The sequence below is a fragment of the Crocuta crocuta genome, unplaced genomic scaffold (assembly GCF_008692635.1).
Source record: "Crocuta crocuta isolate KB4526 unplaced genomic scaffold, BGI_CrCroc_1.0 scaffold16, whole genome shotgun sequence".
NCBI lineage: Eukaryota > Metazoa > Chordata > Mammalia > Carnivora > Hyaenidae > Crocuta > Crocuta crocuta.
Genome location: NW_027531893.1, coordinates 11,542,427 through 11,563,324, shown reverse-complemented (window position 1 = coordinate 11,563,324; position 20,898 = coordinate 11,542,427). Strand labels below are relative to the sequence as shown.

General features: G+C 41.2%; 1 protein-coding gene across 1 annotated transcript in view; it reads left to right on the top strand.

The window, feature by feature from the left end:
- Positions 1-20,898, top strand: part of PARN (poly(A)-specific ribonuclease) — a 143,964-nt gene that overhangs the window by 49,134 nt on the left and 73,932 nt on the right. The window contains exons 19-21 of the mRNA XM_077773192.1: positions 4,517-4,572; positions 5,684-5,770; positions 9,269-9,343. Of these exons, the coding sequence (XP_077629318.1) occupies positions 4,517-4,572; positions 5,684-5,770; positions 9,269-9,343 (218 nt within the window). The remainder of the gene's footprint in view (positions 1-4,516; positions 4,573-5,683; positions 5,771-9,268; positions 9,344-20,898) is intronic.

The following is a 20,898-nucleotide window of genomic DNA, read 5'->3' as shown; positions in this document are numbered from 1 at the left end:
GTCATGATCTCACGGTTCGTGGGTTCGAGCCCCGCATCGGGCTCTGTGCTGACTGCCAGCTCAGAGCCTGGAGCCTGCTTCAGATTCTGTGTCTCCCTCTCTCTCTGACCCTCCCCTGCTCACGCTGTCTCTCTCTCTCTCTCTCTCTCCTAGAAATAAATGAAACATTTAAAAAAAAAAAAAAATGAGAACAACAGTTGCCAGCAGTAATGTCCTCCCAGTTTAGCTCTTGCAGAGAAGCTAGTTGCTGGTGACAGTGGACCTCAGGGGGTGGTGGAAGACTTGTGTCATTGCTTCCTTGGTATTTGTTTTGGTGGTTTTGTGTTTTTCTAAGCCAGACTCATTTAATGCACACAAATCATTACGACTGATGCTTTTTGGAGCAGTTGGCACAGCTTCTTGGTCCTTTTTATGCCAGTTGATTAATGAATCATCATTAATGGCAATTAGCACAACACTGAACATACTCTTCCTGTTAACTTGCTGATTCTCAGTCTGTAGAGCTTCTGAGTCGGTTGGTCTTAGGTAGGGCCTGGGAATTTGCCTTTCTACCAGGTTCCCAGGCGGTACTGACATTGCTGGTCTGGGGAACCTCATTCTGATAAGAACTCAAGGTTCTGGGCTCCTAAGAAGTTTCATATCTGGAATGAACTTCAGTAACTAACAAGGCTCGTCACATAGTCTACGTCACAATGTCATACTGCCCTGGTCTGCAAAGGATACGGGCAGATGGCTTTTTGTGAGTGCCGTGCAGCATGTGGGAACCGGAGAGAGAAAAGCAGTGTGCAGAGCAGCCCGTTATGGAGGCTCAGCTGTACTTACCTAGTCTGATGAGCAAAAGGCCTTGGAATTTGCTGTGCTTTACTCTTGGATCTATCTTTACGGACGTGTTTGAAAGCCGAGATAAACAGCATCATGAATCACTGGAGAACACTAAAAATCTGACAGACGCCCACAGGGGTAAACTTTGTTTCTTGGCATCTAGAATGTGAACCTGAGTTTACAGTTTCTTAGGATAGAATCTTGGTGTAAAATGGGCAATTGTACCAAATAAGAGTTTTAATTTGAATGTTTTATGGAGTTGATAGTGTCAGCCCGTTTAGAGAGTAGGTGCTAAAATAACATTTCATGAGAAAGCCTGCAGGAATGTGGCAAGACTTCTGCCCTGTCAGGGCTGTACTAAATTACAGCCATCTTGAATATTCACGAAAATAGAAAGACCGTCTCGTGCGAGTGTTGGCCCAAATGTCCTTGATAGCTGCAGATTCTGCAAGAGTGTTGTTCAGCACAGTTCGAAGGCACACCCTCCTACGGGTTTGCCAGCATTTCCGCCTGCCCAGTGCGTTCCCTCGTGTGTTAGAACGAACACTCTCCAGCCGATGATCAAATGGGAAGTATTTTGTCACATTATTTCTGGGAGGCGTAGGCCTTTTGACAGCCAGTTTGTACGAGGCAAGCATACAGTGAAATGTTGTAATGTTTTACTTCAAAAGGGTGGGGATATGACCAGAGGGGTGGCTTGCAGACAGCCTGGCACACGGTGTGGGGGCCACTGGGCAGTTGACTTTGGGCCGGTTCCACCGACTCCCAGCTGCAGTTTTAGGGTCGGTTTCCCAATTGCGTGGCTTTCTCCAGAGGTGCCGTCGGCCAAGTCACACACGTGGTGGGTTTGCGTGTTCTTGCAGGGTTTGCGGCTGTTCGTTTTCTCTCAAACCCAGACACAGAGGCATTGGGGAAGAGGGGGAAGCGCTATTAATAATTTACTTGAAAAGGGTTTCTATTCAGTGAAAGTGTTGAGCAAGCAAACAAGATAACTTAAAAAAAATCTTTGAGTCTTTTAGCCACCAAGAACAGATTTTTACTTATTTCAGTCAGAGGCGAAATCAGATGAAATACGAGACAACAAATAGCCTGTATGCTGGGTGACAAAAGATACCTTTCAAAAATGGTTTTTGAAACACATGGTGAGATCGATCGGGGGAAGTCTCCTTTTTTTAAAATGTTTATTTATTTCTGAGAGAGAGAGAGAGAGAGAGACAGCGTGAGCAGGGGAGGGTCAGAGAGAAAGGGAGACACAGAATCTGAAGCAGGCTCCAGGCTCTGAGCTGTCAGCACAGAGCCCGACGCAGGGCTCGAACCCACGAACCGTGAGATCATGACCTGAGCCGAAGTCGGACGGTTAACCGACTGAGCCACTGGAAGTGGCTTCCAGGCACCCTGGAAGTCTCCTTTTTAAGTGTAATTCTTATTATAATTCATGGGACCGTTGATTTTCTGAATGTGTTAGTGAGGCCCCATGATTTTAGAAACAAAACAGTATTTTTTAAAAGAAATCAAACAATTTCAGATTCAGCCATGTGGTTTTACTTTATACCCCTCTCCCCACAACAGGTAAGACGGGGCATAGGACTGATTTCAGTGGCATTCTCAGTCAGGTGTCTGGGAGAGCTTCTAGTTCTTTCCTCTGGGCCTTTCAGTTCTGCTTAGCCTTTGGCTTATTTTTTAAGTTTAAAAAGTAATAGTAATAGTAAGTTTAAAAAGTTAAAAAAGTAACAGACTGGGTGGCTCAGTCTGTTAAGCGTCCAGCTTTGGCTCAGGTCATGATCTCACCAATGGTGGGTTCAAGCCGTGTTGGACTCTGTGCTGACAGCCCAGAGCCTGGAGCCTGCTTCAGATTCTGTGTCTCCCTCTCTGTCTGCCCCTCCCCTGCTCACACCCTCTCTCTCTGAAAAATAAATAAACATTAAAAAATGTTTTTATAGTTAATTTGGATTGTTTAATGTTCTTTTGAGAAGATGAGCTATAATTTACTGACAGCCCAGTATATGATTGACCCTTAAGGTCGCTTTTGATTTTTGGGGTGTTTGACACTATAGCAACGAACATGTTGATTCAAGCTTTTATTCTTCTGTTGAATTCAGGGTTAAAAATTTAAATTATCTGTATGGTGCTTGATATGTTCCATTAACTTTTAAATTAAGGTTGTTTTTTTTTTATTTGGTTTTTAGAATTTGGGGACTGTCTCTAAATTGACTAAATGGAAAATTGAAAACTTTATGAAGCATAAAAATATTGAACCTTCTCACCCAGGAGTAACTCCATAGGTTCTGGTCGGCGGTAGTAGTAATAGCCGCCATCAGCGACCAGCTCCTTTGTGTCAGGTGCTTTGTGTGTTAGTGTCCTCTGGGATAGCAGGTGGTATAGATCGAATTGGGTAAAACGGCTCCCTGGGGCGCCTGGGTGGCTCAGTCCGTTAAGCATCTGACTTTGGCTTGGGTAATGATTTCATGGCTTTTGAGTTCAAGCCCTGCATCAGGCTCTATGCTGACAGCACACAGCCTGCTTGGGATTCTCTCTCTCTCTCTCTCTCTCTCTCTCTCTCTCTCTCTTTCTCTCTGCCCGTCCCCTGCCCATGTTCTCTATCTTTCTCTCTCAAAATAAATAAAAACTAAAAGAAACAAAACGAAAAATGGCCCCCAGAACCAGAATAGTATGCTCGAGCTTAAATTAGTGAACTAAAAATAAAATTGGTTTCTTAGCCATAGGATTTGGTTTATTAAATTGTAGGCCAGGCAACAAGTTCTTAAACCACAGAGTACCATGGCTTCGTTTTTTTCTGGAATTAACCAAACAGTGTTACTCATGCTGATGGTTCCATTTGTAGACTAGACCATGCCTTGCTTGGCATTTGAATGCCTGGTAATAATATGCCTTAATTGTGGGTCACTGAAGCCAAACTAATTGCTTGTTGGGCTCTTGGATTGCCTTTTTAATTTGCTGTATAATGCAGTCTCCACCAGAAATGTACCGTGTATTGTCATCTTAGTAAAGCTTATTAAAATCATCTTACAAACCACCGGATGCCTGATATTTTGTTCATAATCTTGCAAATAAAAAAATTGAATTACTGAGAGTTGTAATTTACAAGTATGCTTTCTTTTAAGTGCCTTTGTATCTGTTTTCGAAGGTATACGTGAAATGCCTGTTCTATGTTTTATATCAGCGTGATTGCTTTCTTTACCACAGAGTGTTTCTCTTGGTGCTTTTAATATGTTTTAAATGACAGTAATGGCGTGAGCTTCTGAGATGGTTACTTATTTCACACTGTGTAATTTACCNTTCTTTGCTGTCTCTCTCAGCTCTCCAAACACCAGTCATAGGAGTTCCCTTTATAATTTCTCCCAGTTTCCCTGGACTAACAAGCAGATCCGCAGAGGACTTTTTTTTTTTTTTTGACTCTCTGATCACTAATTTCATATTTATTGAACAGCTGCTGAACACCAGGGACTGTTGTGGGTGTTGGGGATGCCGCAGCTTGGTGGATTTTTTCCCCCTATTTATGATAGATATTTAGTCCTAGAGAAAAATCTTTGAAGTGAACTGTAAGAGCTTTTTAAAATGATTTTAGAAGTGAAGGAATACATTTAAGAAGTGTCTACCAGAGAATTCAATAGATGTCTATGTCGTGTTTCCAATAGAAATTAGCCCATTACCTGTTTCTCTTTTCTTTTTGTAGGTTATTTCTTATGAGAGTCATGGATATCCCCTATCTAAACTTGGAAGGACCAGACTGTAAGTGAATTTGTTTCCCCATCGCATCTGCACAGTTAAGTGTGTGGTCTGGAAGGGCTCACAGGAAAAGGATTACTGAAGAAAGAGCTTTATTCACTTAAAAATAGGCAGTGATTTTGTGGCCGATATGAATAGCATGCTTAAGGGAATGGTACCCTTGGGTCTTGATTAACTCATCTCTCGAGTTACATTTTCCAGTTTATGCATGAGTTGAATTTTTTAAAAATGTATATCTTCTCTTCATTATTTCATTTTCACTCAGAACTCTAAGTTCATAATTTCCCGTAAGCGCACATGATAAACTTTGAGATGCGTTAGCCGTGTCAGGAACCACACGTTCCCTCTTTTCCACTTACTTGAGTGTGTCTATTTTTTGGTGGGGTAGGGTTTTTTGCTTTGTTTTTTTTTCCCCCTTTTCACTGAAAACCTCGAGAGGCCAGTCCATTTGGGAGGCGGTTACAGCTACTTCAGATTAGTTTTCTGCTTCATGCTCCTCACCCTCCCACTCTTTTCCGATGCTCTCTTTCTAGCCTGAGTTGTGGGCCTTAATCCATGCCGTAGGGATATAGAGGGGGGTGACGATCGGAGGGCGTCGGTGTTGCACTCCGTATCGTAAGTCTGTCTTGGTGTATCGTTGTCACAGCAGTTCTGCGCGCTCGGCACCCTCGTTCCCAGTTTCTAGTCACGAGTAGCCAGAGGGGTCAGTCCTGGGACTGCTCTGCTTCAGCTCAGCCCGTCAGATGCGGGCGGTTACCCTCACGTGCATACAGTGAGCTTAAAAGGAGAGTTAAACATTTAGTGACGTGTCTGGAACAGAGCAGCCTTTCCCCCCCTTTAAATAATTTTCATAGGAACTTCCTGCATTCCTATGTATGGTCTGCATAGAATTGTCAGGATTCAAACTATTGTGGGTCCCATAAAGTATCGGAGCCCGAGTCGAGGGTGGTGTGTCAGAGTCGTGGCATTCCGAAGAATACTTTGAGGAGCTGTTTGGTAATCGAGTCATTCACAGCAGTTCTTCAGGTTCGCTTGGGGTTAGTTCTATTAAAGAACCACTGGGAGATCATTCACTTTTCAGCTGTCAACCTTTTATCCAAAACTTGTCTCCTAGTGCAACCAAAACGCGATCATGTTCTCCATGTGACATTCCCCAAAGAATGGAAAACCAGCGACCTTTACCAGCTTTTTAGTGCCTTTGGTAAGTAAATCACAGGTATATCTGGAGGGTCAGGATTTTGCTCTGTTTTTGGTCTATCCAGGTGGCCACAGGTATATGACAGCTTTAGCTTGGACATGAAAGACTTTTACTCTGCAAGAGTTTAATCTCACTCATGGAGTATTTCAGGGTTTGATATATTGCTATCTTTGTACTAATATGACCTGAGGAACTTTTAATAGCACCCCACAAAAGAGCGCTATTATTAATCCACAGAAAGCAGGATACTATTACTGTGACTGCCCTTAGTGCTGACCATGGAAAATAAATCTAGGCTGAGGATAAATCATGTTTAAGATTAAATTCAGAGAGAACATCTGTTTCATAAGGGCAAGCAAGCAGTGGCTTCTTGACATTGAATATCCAAGCAGATGAACGCAGATGTTCAGGAGGACCGAGAGATGAGTTACGTGTGTGGTAGGGCACCTTTTTATCAGGGCAGGTGATAGGTGGAGGTGAACAGTCTTCTCATGAGAGTTTATAAATTCCCTTCTGACAGTGAGTCTTCAGCAGTGCCTCTTTGTTTTAACCAATGAACTATTTAAGCTATTCTCTTGAAATTTTAGATAAAGTAGAGGCAGCGCAAAATCTAAATGGCCAATCATAAGACTGTTAATGTTTATGTACCTTTTCAATGGGCTAGTGTCCTCTTCAACAGGCTGGTATGTAGCCATTTAAGAAATATTTGAAGGGTTTATTGAAAGATGGTAAAGTGTGTATATTTTAACATTTAGTGTCAAAAGCAGGTACAAAGTAGGATTCCTGTATCACTTTTTTTGTTAATTCTTTGTATAGAAGTCCAACTGAGAGGAAGCCTCATGCTATTACCACCAACTGTTTTGTCTTGTGTCTTTTTTATTTTTTTAGAGAGAGAGTGCACAGCAGGGAGGGGCAGAGGGAGGGAGAGAATCTTTTTTTTTTCTTTTTTTTTAGGAGAGGGAGAGAGGGTGCAAATGAGCAAGGGGCAGAAAGAGAGAGAGAGAGAGAGAAGTGGGGCTCATGTCTCTTGCCCCAAGCAGGGCTCAAGCTTACCTGAAATGGGGCTCGTGGAAAGAGAGACTCTTAAGCAGGCTTCATGCTCAGCATGTGGGTCCAACACAGGGCTTGATCCCACAACCCTGGGATCATGACCTGAGTTGAAATCAAAAGTCAGACACTGAACTGACTGAGCCACCCAGGCGCAGCATCACTGATGGTGAAGTAGGCTTTTTTATGCTTCTCTGTATTTCCTAAAATAAGCATATATGTATTAGCTTTTATAAGTAAAACACTTTACAGACTTAGTTTTTAGAAAAGTAAGCGAAAACAGGTATATTTCCAGGAAAGTTACCCCAGTCTTTGCAGCCGGTCTCAACGACTTCTGAAATTCTTGTCTTGCTTTCTAATTTAAATACAGATCTGGAAATGCAATTGAGTTTCATGGCCTATTTGTTTTGAGAGCTTTTGATGTTGCTGTTCTTTCTCGTATTGTGAAGTGCTTACCCTGTTTAGTCACCCTTTAATTGGGTAAATTAAGTAGAATGCTCTGAGTAGAGTTTTGTTTTCTTTTTTTTTAAGCATTTTCTAAACATTTTTTTAAAAAGTGTACTTAGGTATTTTGAGAGAGAGAGAGCATAAGCAGGGGAAGGACAGTGAGAAAGAGAGAGAGAGGGAACCCCAAGCAGGCTCCACGCTGTCAGTGCAGAGCCTGATTCAGGGCCTGAACCATCAACCCTGAGATCATGACCTGAGCCAAAATCAAGAGTCGGACACCCAACAACTGAGCCACCCAGGCCCCCCTCATTTTTTTTTTTAAGTATTTATCTTGAGAGAGAAAGAAAAAGCACGGGTAAGGGAGGGGTAGAGAGAAGGTGAGAGAGAATCCCACGCAGGCTCTGCATTGCCATCTTGGAGACCGATGTGGGGCTTGAACCCATGAACTGTGGTATCACGACCTCAGCCTAAGACACCTAACTGAATAAGCCACCCAAGTGCCCCTGTTTTTATTTAAAAAAAAGTTTTTTTTAATGTTTATTTCTGAGAGAGGGAGAGAGAGAGACAGTGTGAGCAGGGGAGGGTCAGAGAGAGAGGGAGACACAGAATCCAAAGTAGGCTCCAGGCTCTGAGCTAGCTGCCAGCACAGAGCCCGACACAGGGCTCGAACCCACGAACCTTGAGATCATGACCTGAGCTGAAGTCAGACGGTTAACCGACTGAGCCACCCAGGCGCCCCACCCCAGTTTTTTATTTTAAATTTAAAAAAATGAGCTGCGTGATACTGGACAGATCGTCTCTCTGTGTCTTTGTGTCCTCATTGGAGGTGATGATGCCACTTACTGCATTAAGAATTTCACGAGGACTAAATGAGCTAATCATGGAAGGCATTTAGCAGAGTTTGTAGCATACAACTGCTTAGTAAATGTTCACTGTTATTATTTATCTAAAACACAGAAAGTAGAGAAGGGACTTTTGTAATTGAGGAAGTCATTATGGCACCTTGCTATGTAGCAGGAAGTGAGCTTGTGTCCTACGACCTGAGACAAAGCAGTTTGCCAGCATTTGTAGCCTTTGAAAATTTTAGTGGGAATTAAAACTTTTTTTCACTACTAAATTCCAGTGATGTTTACCCAGTTTTGATAATTCCAGTCTTCCGTGTCTTTTCGAGAAGTACAGTAGCAGAATAGTTAGAATAATAATTTACCTTTAGTTTTCTCCAGCTTCTGCCCCACACCCCCCTCCTCCCTTCTCCCCAGCGCCCTCCTTCCGTCTGTCTGTCGGCAGGTAGTTAGCCTCGCTTGAGCGTCTGTCTGTCTTCATGTGGACATCACTAGGTTTCACTCGACTGCTTTCTGCCGCTCTCAGTTTTTTCTTGCCTCTGTTAGTCTGTCTTGGTTTTCTCTGACGCCGCCTTTTCTTTTGTCTTCTTCTACCTGCTACCTGTTTTCTTTACCTGACCTTGAGATCAGCACTGAATTTTTCTTACTTCTTGCTACATTGATTCATTTTATGTTTTCAGGTGTAATTCTCAAAGCTTATTTCTCTTGTGACATACTTAATGCAGCAAGTGGCATCATCATCATCATCCGATGAGCACAGAAACACAGAGAGACTATCTGTCCAGTGTCACACAGCTCTCTCTCTTTTTTTTTTTTAGTTAAAATGAAAATAGGCATTTGGGTGGCTCAGTCGGTTGAGTGTCTGACGTAGGCTCAGGTCATGATCTCACAGTTTGTGAGTTCAAGCTTTGCATCAGGCTTTGTGCGGACAGCTCGGAGCCTGGAGCCTGCTCCAGATTCTCTGTCTCCCTCTCTCTTGCTCCGCTCCCGCTCGTGCGTGCTCTCTCTCTCTCTCTGTCTCAAAAATAAATAAATATTAAAAATGAAAACTATGGGTAAAATTTAAAAAAAAAAGAACACATTGTGAAGTATACCAGAGATGCAAATGCAGCCTGGTAGCGATCTGAGTGGTCACGTTACCTTTACTTTTATTTCACTGTTACAGGGAACATTCAGATATCCTGGATCGATGACACATCAGCGTTTGTTTCTCTCAGCCAGCCCGAACAAGTACAGATTGGTGAGTGCTTTGGGTCTAGTTTTTGTATGTGCATGAAAATGCGAGCTCGCCCTCCTTGTGCTGTGGCTTGAGTCCTCTGGTTCACAAGCATTGCTGCCTGGTTTGCCTAGAGCCGTCTCTAAAGTAAAGGAGGTAATCAGTAAGTATCACGTGTAGATTACCTCCTTTCTGTTCCCTTCCTGTTGTACTTTTTTGAAAACAATCTGCAGATTTGCTTTGGGAATTAAAAGCACTGTTGAGAAGAATGGGGAGCACCAAAAAGTGATACCCGTATCATTAAACTCGTCTCAAATACTTGTTTTACAAACAAACTGAAAGGCATTTTATTTGCTTTTAAAATAGGATGGTAGAAAGATGGAGCACCACTGGATTTACTGGATCTTAAAGAATTTTGCTACTAACAATCTGAAAATGTATTTTTTTAGGATGAAAAGTTATTGACTAAAAATATGTTTTGTTAAACGGCTACTTAGTCAAATAGGTTTCAAGTTTGCCTTGTGCTTATTAATGTAAGAGGTATGGAATGTTAAAGTGTTATGTCTTTTTTTTTTAATGTTTATTTATTTTGAGAGAGAGGGTATGTGTGAGCAGGAGAGAGGCAGAGGGAGAGAGAGAGTATCTTAGGCACATTCTGTGTTCAGTGTAGAGCCTGACATGGGACTCGATCCCACCACCTTGAGATCATGACGTGAGCTGAAATCACGAGTCTGACGCTCAACCGCCTAAGCCACCCAGGCACCCCAAAGTGATACATCTAATTAAATTTTTGTTTATTTAACAAGGTGCCACATACTGAAACTATATAATTCTGATACTGTAACTATATGAGTAACTACATATGAAAACTTCCACAAATATACCTATTCAGATCAGAATATTTTGGTGTTTCTTCTTAATTTTATGACCACTGCAGGAATATAGGCTATATTGTCGTGAAAAGCTTAGGCTCTGCTATCATACTGCTGCCCCACCTGTAGTTGTGTGTCCTTGGTCAGGTTGTTTAACCTGGATGAGCTTCTGTTTATCTCTGTAAAGCGAGGATGACAGTATGGACTTATTGGGGTGATTGTGAAGATTACAGGAGATGATGTATGTGAAGCCTGGCGCAGCTTTGAACTTGTATGACAGTTATTTAGTAGTGGATTTCATTGTGCAGCCTCCTTCAGGAGCCCATGACACCAAGAATAGTGTTGGATACAGGGTGTGAATGATGTTGCTTGCTAAATGTTTCGGTGTTTACTTATTTCTGTGATTCATTCTCCTGCAATCCTTAGAAAGACCGTTGAGATGCCACCCAAAGGGACTGATTATTAGAGAGTTGAAGATAACTTTGGGGAGGGGAGAGGGACTCTGAGATTGAGAGCGTAACAAGACTTTCTTGTGGCTACAAGGACACAGAACTAGAACTCCCGGCCGGAAGTCTAGTCACCTCCCTGGCTCCGCATCCCCCTTCAGCTCTCTCGCAGGTCATGCTTGTGTGACATGGAAGCCATGCAGTGGGGCAAAGGAACCGTACTTGCTTCAAAGCCAGACTTCCCGGGGCCTCCCCTTGCCGCCAGCACTCATCAGCTGTGTGTCTCTGGGCAGTCCCTTTACGTAGACTCTCTAAGCCACAAACTCCTTATTTGAGCGGTGGGGATGGTGACGGTCACTTTGTGAAGTGAGATCATGGACATTGAGGGGGGCCCTGGCACTCCTCCAGTGGTGTCTTACGAAGGCTGGGTAATTATGCAGGTATCTGCTTGCTCCCCCACCCCCCTTGCTGTGGATAGTAGAAATGAGCGTGTGTGCAAGCTCCATGAGATGTGTAAATCGCACGCAGAAGCAGGTTTCTTGTTCATGCATGTGTGGTGTCACAGCTTCTCAAGTCCCTACGATGCCACACTTGATGTCCAGTAATGACTGCTGCCTTCCTTGTGATCCAAAGAGGCCTCAAAAGGTAGCTTCATTTTGCGGTAGCTGAAATCCGGGAACTGCACTGCAGAACCACGTGGCTTTGGAGGCATCGAGATTTGATGGTTTCGGGTGTTGCTTCCCCGAGGGCAGCACTGAGTCCGTCCCATCCCCACCGACTCCTCGGGTGCCTCAAACACACTGTGGCAGGAGTGAAGACATGCATGTTTGAATGGGTAACACAGGGAAGAGGCCCAGATGACATTGGGACCTTTTTACCGTTTTCCTCCCAGATGAAGTAGGTGACTTGTCTCTCGATAGATGCAGCTCTACTCGTGAAGTCTGAGTCTCCGTTGTAGCCTCTTACTCAGGGGACAGCACTTAGCAGAAACAGCTGGCCGCTTGTGCAGGCTGGGCCTGTGACCATAATTTTCTTTGCCACAAGCCACGTCTTTACCATCCTTTTCCTCCAGAACTTGGCTGTGTCCCACTTCCTGCCTCATCTCAGCTCAAGCATCCATTTCTCTGAATGTCTTCTTCTCTGGGCCGCATTTCTTTGCAGCCTGTCATCCTTTATGGACATACTTTGATTATCTTCCCTGGTGGACCGTAAACTCTTTGAGATCAGGGACCAGACCTCTTGCTCACCACGATGTTTTTAGTGCTGAGAATAGATATTTATTGAACTGCGTAGTGATATTCCAGGTATTATGACTTAGAAATGCCTTTTTGCTGGGGTGCCTGGGTGTGCAGTTTCATTGAAAGACCGTGTAAAAATCTGTTTTTTATAATAGTAATTCTAATGATGAGAGAGGCCTAGGATAGCTAATGTGCTGCACATCCTATTAGTGTTAACTTAAACAAATTATTCATTTCAGCGGAAACAGGGCCTGTTAGATCAATAATGTAACATTGGAAAAATCATTAAATGCCTATTTATGTAGCAGCCTGTAATGGTTTCTTTGGCTCTGTTACAAACTAATTTTTGATTTACATTTAAAAATGGCTTTTAAACTGACACTTGTCTTTTTCTTTTGATAATACTAAGTCTAGCCAGTATTTAAAAAAAAAATTCAGTATCCTGAATATGAAAGTTCTCTTTTTCTAGGGGACATTGTTATACTACTTATTAAAATCTTTCTCCCGAGTGCCATTTGGTTTGGTTTCTGATTGTTTTGTTTGCTTGTTTGCAAAAGGTCAAGGTGAGGGTTTTTGTGGCTTTGTTGTTCAGGTGATAGCGCATACAAGCCATACACTGAGCATTGTTCCCTGGTAATAGCTCTTAAGGTAAGGTTGTTCATGATCATGGAGAACGTCACTTAGTGTCCCTGTTGGAGAATGTTCCTCCAAGTACTGGAGTGAGAAATCACCTTTGTCACTTCTGAATTGTTCATTCATATTTAATTAAAAAATTTTTTTAAATATTTATTATTGAGACAAACAGAGCCTGAGTCGGGGAGGGGCAGAGAGAGAGGGAGACACAGAATCTGAAGCAGGCTCCAGGCTCTGAGCTGTCAGCACAGAGCCCGACATGGGGCTCGAACCCACAAACCATGAGATCATGACCTGAGCCAAAGTCAGATGCTTAACCGACTGAGCCACCCAGGCGCCCCTAAGATTCTTATGTTCCTGGGGTGCCTAGGTGGCTCAGTAGGTTAAACTTCTGAGTCTGGGTTTTGGCTCAGATCATGATCTCATGGTTTGTGGGATCGAGACCCGCTCAGAGTCGGCTTGGGATTCTCTCTCTCTCTCTCTCTCTCTCTCTGACCCTGCCCTGCATTCTTTCGCTCAATATAAATAAATAAAAATAAACTTTTAAAAACCCCAAGATTTTTATATTCCTAATGTAGTTTTGTTAAATGGGGGAAGGGCCCAGCAATATTTCAAAAGTTCAGAGAATCTTCTAGTCATACCCTCAATATTTCGACATGGAGTATTTTTGTCTTGAGCATCCTAAATGCATCAAAGATTTTCATAGTAATAGCTTGAGAAAAAGAACCTTTCAATTTATGCTGAAAGCTAGAAATTACAGCATACTGCCAGAAATATTTAGAAAGCAGAACTTGGTAAAGGCACTTTACAAAAGGTAGAAACCTGACAATTATTTTGTGAAGCCAGCGGGTAGTTGTATAAATTTCTGACACGCTGCCTTTAGGAGGGGCTTGTTGAGGACAGTCTGTGGGGATGGAGGGAGAAACTTGCCCTGCTTTGGTTTCAAGTGAGCGTGTTTATATTAAATTGTACTTTGAAACACACAGCTTTTACTTTCTCAGAACAGATAAATATTCGAGCTGTGGATACACCCTGAGGCAGTTGTTCAGCACTGATTTGCTAAAGGGCGCTTCCAACTTTAAAATTTACCTGTGGCTTCTGTTTTCCTTTTAATGTCTGCGGAATTTGTAGTGCTAACGGCTTGCTTCATACATGATATTAGTGATCTGTGTTCTTATGTTTCCTTGATCACATTAGGTGGGGGTTGCTCATTTTGACGGTCTCTTCAGAGAACCAGCTTTTGGTTTAATTCATTTTTCTGTATTGTTTGTTATTGTCTATTTACTGGGTTTCTTCCTTTCTTTTCCTTCCCTTTTTCCTTCTTTTATTTGCTTTGTGTTTACTTTGCCCTTCCTTTTCTTACCTCTTGAGGTAGAACCTTATGTGATTTTTATTTTATTTTATTATTTATTATTTTTGGGGGGGATGCAAAAGGTGATTTTATTAAAGCATGGGGACAGGGCCCGTGGGCAGAAAGAGCTGCCGTCTGTGATTGATTTTTAAACATTCTTCTGAAATCGTTTATTCCTGGCTTCCTAGAGGTTGCCCCTGGGTCACTTAGCTCCGTGGTCAGCCAGTGACTGGTCAAGTATGTGCTTAAACCCCTTGGACCGGTGAGACCTCCACCTTTGGGCAGCTGGGTTGGGGAAGACGTGCGCCAGGTAAGCAGTTTGCACGTCTGCCCCGTTTCTTACGTTCAGCTGTACCTCCTTGTCTTGTGTGTGGGTGTGAAGCCCTCATGGCCAGCCAGCACTGTGGAGGTAGCCGAGACTCTTTCCTAGCTGTTGACTTTGACCTTTTTTTGTTCCTAATATAAAATTTTAGAGCCACAAATTATTCTCTAAGGACTGCTTTAGGTGCTTCCTACAAATTCCATGTTGTAATCCCGTTATCATCGTTAGATATATTTTCTAATTTCTCCTTGACCCTGGGTTGCTTACTTTCCAAGTGCTTAGAGATTTTCCTCGAACTCTTGCTATAATTCCTAATTTAATTCTGTTGTGATTAGAGGTTTCACTATGATTTCAGTCTTCTAAAGTTTACTGAAATTTGCTTTATGGCTTAACAGAAGGTCTACCTTGCTGAATAGACTATGTGCACATGAAAAGAATGTGAGTTCTGCAGTATATGGTTTGGTGTATAAATATTAACTCTTGCTCACATATTCAGTGTCTTTACCAATGTTTCATTTTATCTATTAATTTTTGAGAGAGGGTGTTAAAATCTCCTGTGGTTATGGAATTGTCTATTTCCTTTTAATCATGTTAGTTTTAAGACTGTGTTATTAGGTGCGTACACATTTTTTTAATGTTATTAATTTTTGAGATATTGTTATCTCAGTGTTGTTTATTTATGAGAGAAATGTTTATTTTGAGCGCCAGCAGGAGAGGGGCAGAGAAGGAGACAGACAGAGAGCAAGTGAGGGAGGGGAGGGGCGGGTGGAGTGGTACACAGAATCTGTAGCAGGCTCCAGGCTCTGAGCTGTCAGCACAGAGCCTGATGCAGTGGTCAGACTCATGAATTACGAGATCAAGACCTGAGCCAAAGTTGGAGGCTTAACTGACTGAGCCACTTAGGCGCCCCAGTGCTTTTGTCATTTTAAAATTTGTTCTTTGTTCCCTCTGCTTTGGTTCCTTTGTTTTTCCCTTTCCTGTCCTCTTTTGGATTATTTGAAGTTTTTAAATACTGTTTTAATTTCTCTCTTGCCTTTCTAATGCCTCTTCTTGACATCGTTTTTTTAGTGGTTGTTTTAGAAATTTTAACATCTATTTTCACAGTCTACTTAGAGTTCAAATTATACCAGTTGACATATGATGTAGAAACCTTACATTCCATACAGTTCTTTTATTCCAGTCCCCCTTGGTTTTCAAGCTGTATGTGGAGTATGTATAATATTTGCATGCATTATAAATCCTACAAAGTTGTGTTATAATTTTGCTTTAAGCAGTCATATATATTTTAAGAACTTAAAAGGGCGGATTCTTTTCTCTTTACCCAGATATCCTTTCGGATGTCTTCATTCATTCCTGAAGATCCATTAAAAAAACAAACAAACAAACAAAACCTGGGACTTATTAGCTCCTTTAACCAATTGAAAGTGACTTAAGTTCAGTTCCTTTTGGGTAGCATGTATACTAATAGACAAAATCTAAAGCTTTTGATATCTTTGTTTCTATTTGTTGTCTTTTTCATAGTTGGCTAGTGCGTAATTGTGTAGTTATTCTTGTCAAAGAGGAAATGTATAGAACACTCAAGAAAGAACCAAAAAAATGAATGTTTTTCCTTTCATGTTAATTTTTCCTAGTCTTAAACTCTGTATAGTGTTAACTTTACAACACTTATCTTGGATTAAAAATATAGCAATAGATAAATGAGTTTAGCTGTGGCATGACTTTATAATGGTTCTATTAAATAAGCTTATTTTAGAAGGAGGGGCTAATAAATTACTAGGTGTGTTTAAATGATACATGATTTTCCTGCCGTTAAGTACTGCATCCTCGAACCAACGTATTTGTTTTTATTCAGGCCAAGTTTTTGTAGTAGTGGCTTAGTGGTAAAGGGAAGTCACTATTAGTGAGAGAGTGTGAATGTCTTGTTTTGTGTATATATATCTTCTGTTGAAAACCTGTTAAAGCCAATTGACTTTTTTTCCCCTTTAAGCTCCTCTAAGTCACTTAATCCACAGAAAGCGCTGTGGAAAATTTTAATAATATTTATTAAGAGCCTTCTTGCTTTCCTAATTCCCCCATGTGTTTAATCTTGAGAATTAGCAGTGTTACACATCTGTCCTATGAAATCTGTATCAGGCAGATTTATTTAAGAGAGTAGCAGTAACTTGGAATCTCCCTAATTAGTATTCTTTAGGGCGTTAGCTGGTATGAGAATAGGGCAGAAAGCTTCCTGACTGCCAGATAAGGCTTCCCAAGTGCTTCATATAATTACGCGCTTTAAAGCAGCAGTAAGAAAATGAGTTCTGCGGCAGGGAGAATGTAACCAGGAGAAACAAGGGCAGTGTCCGAGCTCTAGAGGCGGAATCTTCATGTTCTGTGACATTATTTCTGGTGCCCAGCATGGGATTTGATTTTAGTGTTCTCGAGGCAGTGCTGTCTACATCTAAGAATGTTGGCTTTCTGTTGCACTATCAGAATATTTCATAGATCTGTCATATTTAATTGTAGCATCACTTGTAACAAACTGCTTTTGTTGTGTTCTCATGCCCCCAGGTTTAGAAGTAAATCACCTTCTTTGTTGAAAATGTGAAAAATACTTGAAAATATGAAGAAGAAAATACAACCATGGTCCCACAACCTAGTCATAAGTACTAGTATTATTTTGATGAGTATTTCTTTTTAGTTATTGTATTTTGTACAGATGAGTACTTTTGTAAGTTTTTGATGTCAGTTGGGATCTGACTGCAAATGCATTTCTGAGTCTGCTTTTTCAGCTAATACTAGGTCATGAGCATTTCTTGTGCTGTCACGCGGTTTACTGGGAGTGTTTTCTTTTTCAGATGCCCTGCATTTCACGTAACTTATTTAACTGTATCCCTTTTGGATGGCGAGTGTTTACTATTTTAAATTCTTTAATTTAAAGGGCATCTTTATTAATACCTTAGTCTTTCTATTTTTTGTTTGAAAATATTTTTAAGTTGATTTATTTTGAGAGAGGGAGAGAGAGAGAGAGAGCACGAGAGAGAACAAGCTGGGGAGGGGCAGAGAGAAGGAGAGACAGAATCCCAAGCAGGCTCCGTGCCGTCAGCGCAGGGCCTGGCGGGGCTCAGACTCACAAACTGTTCAGATCATGACCCAAGCTGAGATCAAGAGTCGGGCGCTTAACTGACTGAGCCACCCAGGCACCCCTGTATGTTTTATTTTTAAAATAAATTCTGGAGACGCAAAATCATTAGATTCAAATGAAAATGCAAAAAAAAAAAAAAATCTAAAAACAACTCTTTTTTTCTTATTAAACAGTGATGATTTATTTTTGTTATCAGTAAAATTTTAAACTACCAGAAGACTCAAAAAATTGTCCAGTGCCCCTCTCTTTATTAACAACAATAATTACAGCAAGATTTGGGATTTACCTTTCACTTGTGTATATGGTATTTAAGTGCATATTTCATCAAAAATAATGTATGCTTTGCATGTTGTTTTACATTTTGTTCTTTTAACAGTTTTCTTTGTTGGACATTTAATTTAAGCAGTTTTAGGCCTCCTGACTCCTATTTCAAAACAAGCTTTTATTTATTCTTCTGATTGAGCTTTCGAATCATTTTGTTAGGGTCAGTCAAACAGCCCATTGGGATTTTTCCCTGATGTTTTAACAGATTAATTGTACTGACATCTTTGTTTGGACGTACTGAATCTGTATGACCAGGGATATGATATGTCCCTTTATACACTCAGATAATTCTGTGTATCCTTGAATGTAGTTGTATGTTTCACTGTTATTTTTATCGCACATACTATTTAAGATTGTGCAGAATACTAGATCGGGCCTGATTTAGTGCCATAGTTACAGTTCGCTCATAGTACATTTTTGGAGTGTTGGTGGCAGGAGGAGATTTAAAGTTGTGAGGCCGACTGGTCGCTCTCAGGCCTCTGCTAGACCAACTTTGAGGACTCTGTGTAAAGGCCGTGTCTCTGAGTCCTGTTCCGGAGACTTCCAGTGCCCTTTGGTGCTGTGTTTTTGTCATCAGAAATAGTGAACTGCTGATGAAGTGGGTTAGCTGTGTCTGTCTTTACACTTAACATTGCTTTCTCATCCGTGATTCCACATGTTACAAACTTATTATTTTTAAAAATGAAATAAATCTGGTTTCAGCAAATCTGAAATGACTTGGGGGCACTTTCATGGCTAATTCAAAATACTATTTTGTTACTAAAAATGTCAACAGTGAGTCTCTTGGGGTGATAGAATTATAGGTAGTTTTATTATATTGTGTGTTGTGGTTTTTTTTTTTTTCATTTGCTGACTTTCTAGAGTGAAAAGTTTTTACCTATGTGTTAAAATATTTAAATTTAAGACTAAAACAACATTACTTGTCTTTTTCTATGTGCAGGAGCATAGCAAAGGGAAACATTCTGCTTTTGAAACTCAGACAGCAGCAGAGTAGTTTCTTCATACGGTTTGACTATAGTTATTTTATGTATCTCTTTTCTAATCCTGAAATTTATGGAATTAGTTTCTCTGAAATTTCCTCCTTCAACTTCTTGGCTTATAAATCGCTGTTCTGAAAGGGTGAATATGAAACTTTTTTGATATGTGATATTTGTTGATAGTATTTCCACTGTTGAGTATTTTTACAACCTGTCTTTTCTTGTTTGTCCTGGAAAGAAGCCCAAATATCCTTTAGTAGCAGGCTGAATGTTACTTCATTATGTTTAGCAAAAATGCCAGAAAATGCTAGACAACTGGAGTGTTAAATAACTTATAATTGATGGTGGTGGTGACCCTAGCACTTGAGACCATGGTTTTGCCTTAAATTCTACACCCACTTCAAATATCTAGTTATTAGTGTTTTTCAAGTTGTATGATTATAAGAAACAAACATTGCTTAAAATAACTGTTTAGTAATAAGGCTTTATATTATACTGTCCAACTAGTAGGAATGGCCTTTTCCTTTCTACATTTTAATTGGAGAAATGTGGGGTACTGATTTTTTAAAAATTTTATTTATTTTTGAGAGAGAGACAGACAGACAACACAAGTTGGGGAGGGGCAGAGAGACGGGGAGAGAGAGAATGCCAAGCAGGCTCTGCGCTGTCAGCAGTGAGCCCAAGGCAGGGCTTAATCCCATGAACCATAAGATCATGACCTGATCGGAAATCAAGAGTTGATGCTTAACCAACCACGCCACCCGGGTGCCCCTTGGTTTGTTTTCTCATTGCATCAAAGGCCAGGGAGCAAACTGCTGTCATATTAGGAAAAGGAACATAGAAAAAACAACACATAAAAATAAAACTTTAGGGGCACCTGGGTGGTTCAGTCATCTAAGTACCCGACTTCGGCTCAGGTCATGATCCCACGGTTTGTGGGTTCAAGCCCCGCGTTGGACTCTGTGCTGACAGCTCAGAGCCTGGAGCCTATTTCAGATTCTGTGTCTCCCTGTCTCTCTGACCCTCCCCTGCTCATGCTGTATCTCTCTCTCAGAAATAAAAAACATTTAAAAAAATAAAAATAAATAAAACTTTAAAACTGAGTCCCCCCCCCCACATCCTTTATTACCATACAGTTACTAAGAGAAGGAAAATAAATTATGACAGCATATTATATAGCAAAAGGAAAATATGAGCTACTTAGAGGGCATCTGCTGACTTTGGTAGTTGTTAATTTCCCGAATAAGTGTATCACTTTCAAGCATGAGCAGGGTCACATTCAGGTGTGCATTTTTATAATTATGTTATCAGATGGTGTGTAAGCCTTATTGATTTGTCACTATATATTGCTACATACCTTATGTGTCTTTGTTGAGTGTTATTTATGGTAACAACAGAGTAGAGAATAATTATGAAGGTATGTTGCACAGTTTTTAACAAGACGGTTTTCTTCCGAAATCTGCATTGTTCACCTTTGCATAAATATTTGCCAGTCTACTGTTGAAGAACAGAGGGACTAAATTTAGGTGGAGCATAAAGATGAAATAATAGTCTGCAGTCAAGGAATCCATTGTCTAATGTTGCAGATGGGTATGTAGACTGTTGGTGCATCTGCGCAGGCTTAGTGCCATGATGAAACACAGATGGGGGTCAGCAGGGAAGGCTCCCTGGAGCAGGTGATGCCTGCGCTGATCCCAGGAGGTAGCCTGGTACAGGAAGGCTCAGAAAACTTTTTTTTTAAATTTTGTTAATGTTTTATTTGTTTCTGAGAGAGAGAGAGAGAGAGAGAGCATAAACAGGGGAGGGTCAGAGAGAGAGGGAGACACAGAATCTGAAGACAGGCTCCAGGCTCTGAGCTAGGGGTCAGCACAGTAGGAAGGCTCAGAAAACTTTGCTGGAGAGCGGGATCCCCACATCCTTTGGTAGGACTGGCGCAGAAGGTCCGTGTGGTAGAACGGCTAGAGGGGAGGTTAGAAGGTAGAAACATGGAGTTTGTGTGTTACACATTTACCCTTTGTGCCAGTCTTGCTGTAATGTTGGTTTGGTGTTTTGTTTCGTTTTAATTCAGTCAAGTTTTAAAAATAAAATACTACATCTAACTAGTTTTCTTTTAGAAGGCTGGGGCTTTTGAAGGAATTTCCAGGTATTGAGTGCCAAGTTTGTGGACCAAGCAGGGAGCCGCCTTTGGAAAGCCTGATTGCTGTCGGAGTTGGCTCCCTGTCCCCACGGCACTCTTCCATATGTGTATGGTGGCGTTGTAGCCCTGAGTCAAAAATAGATGGACGTATTCGA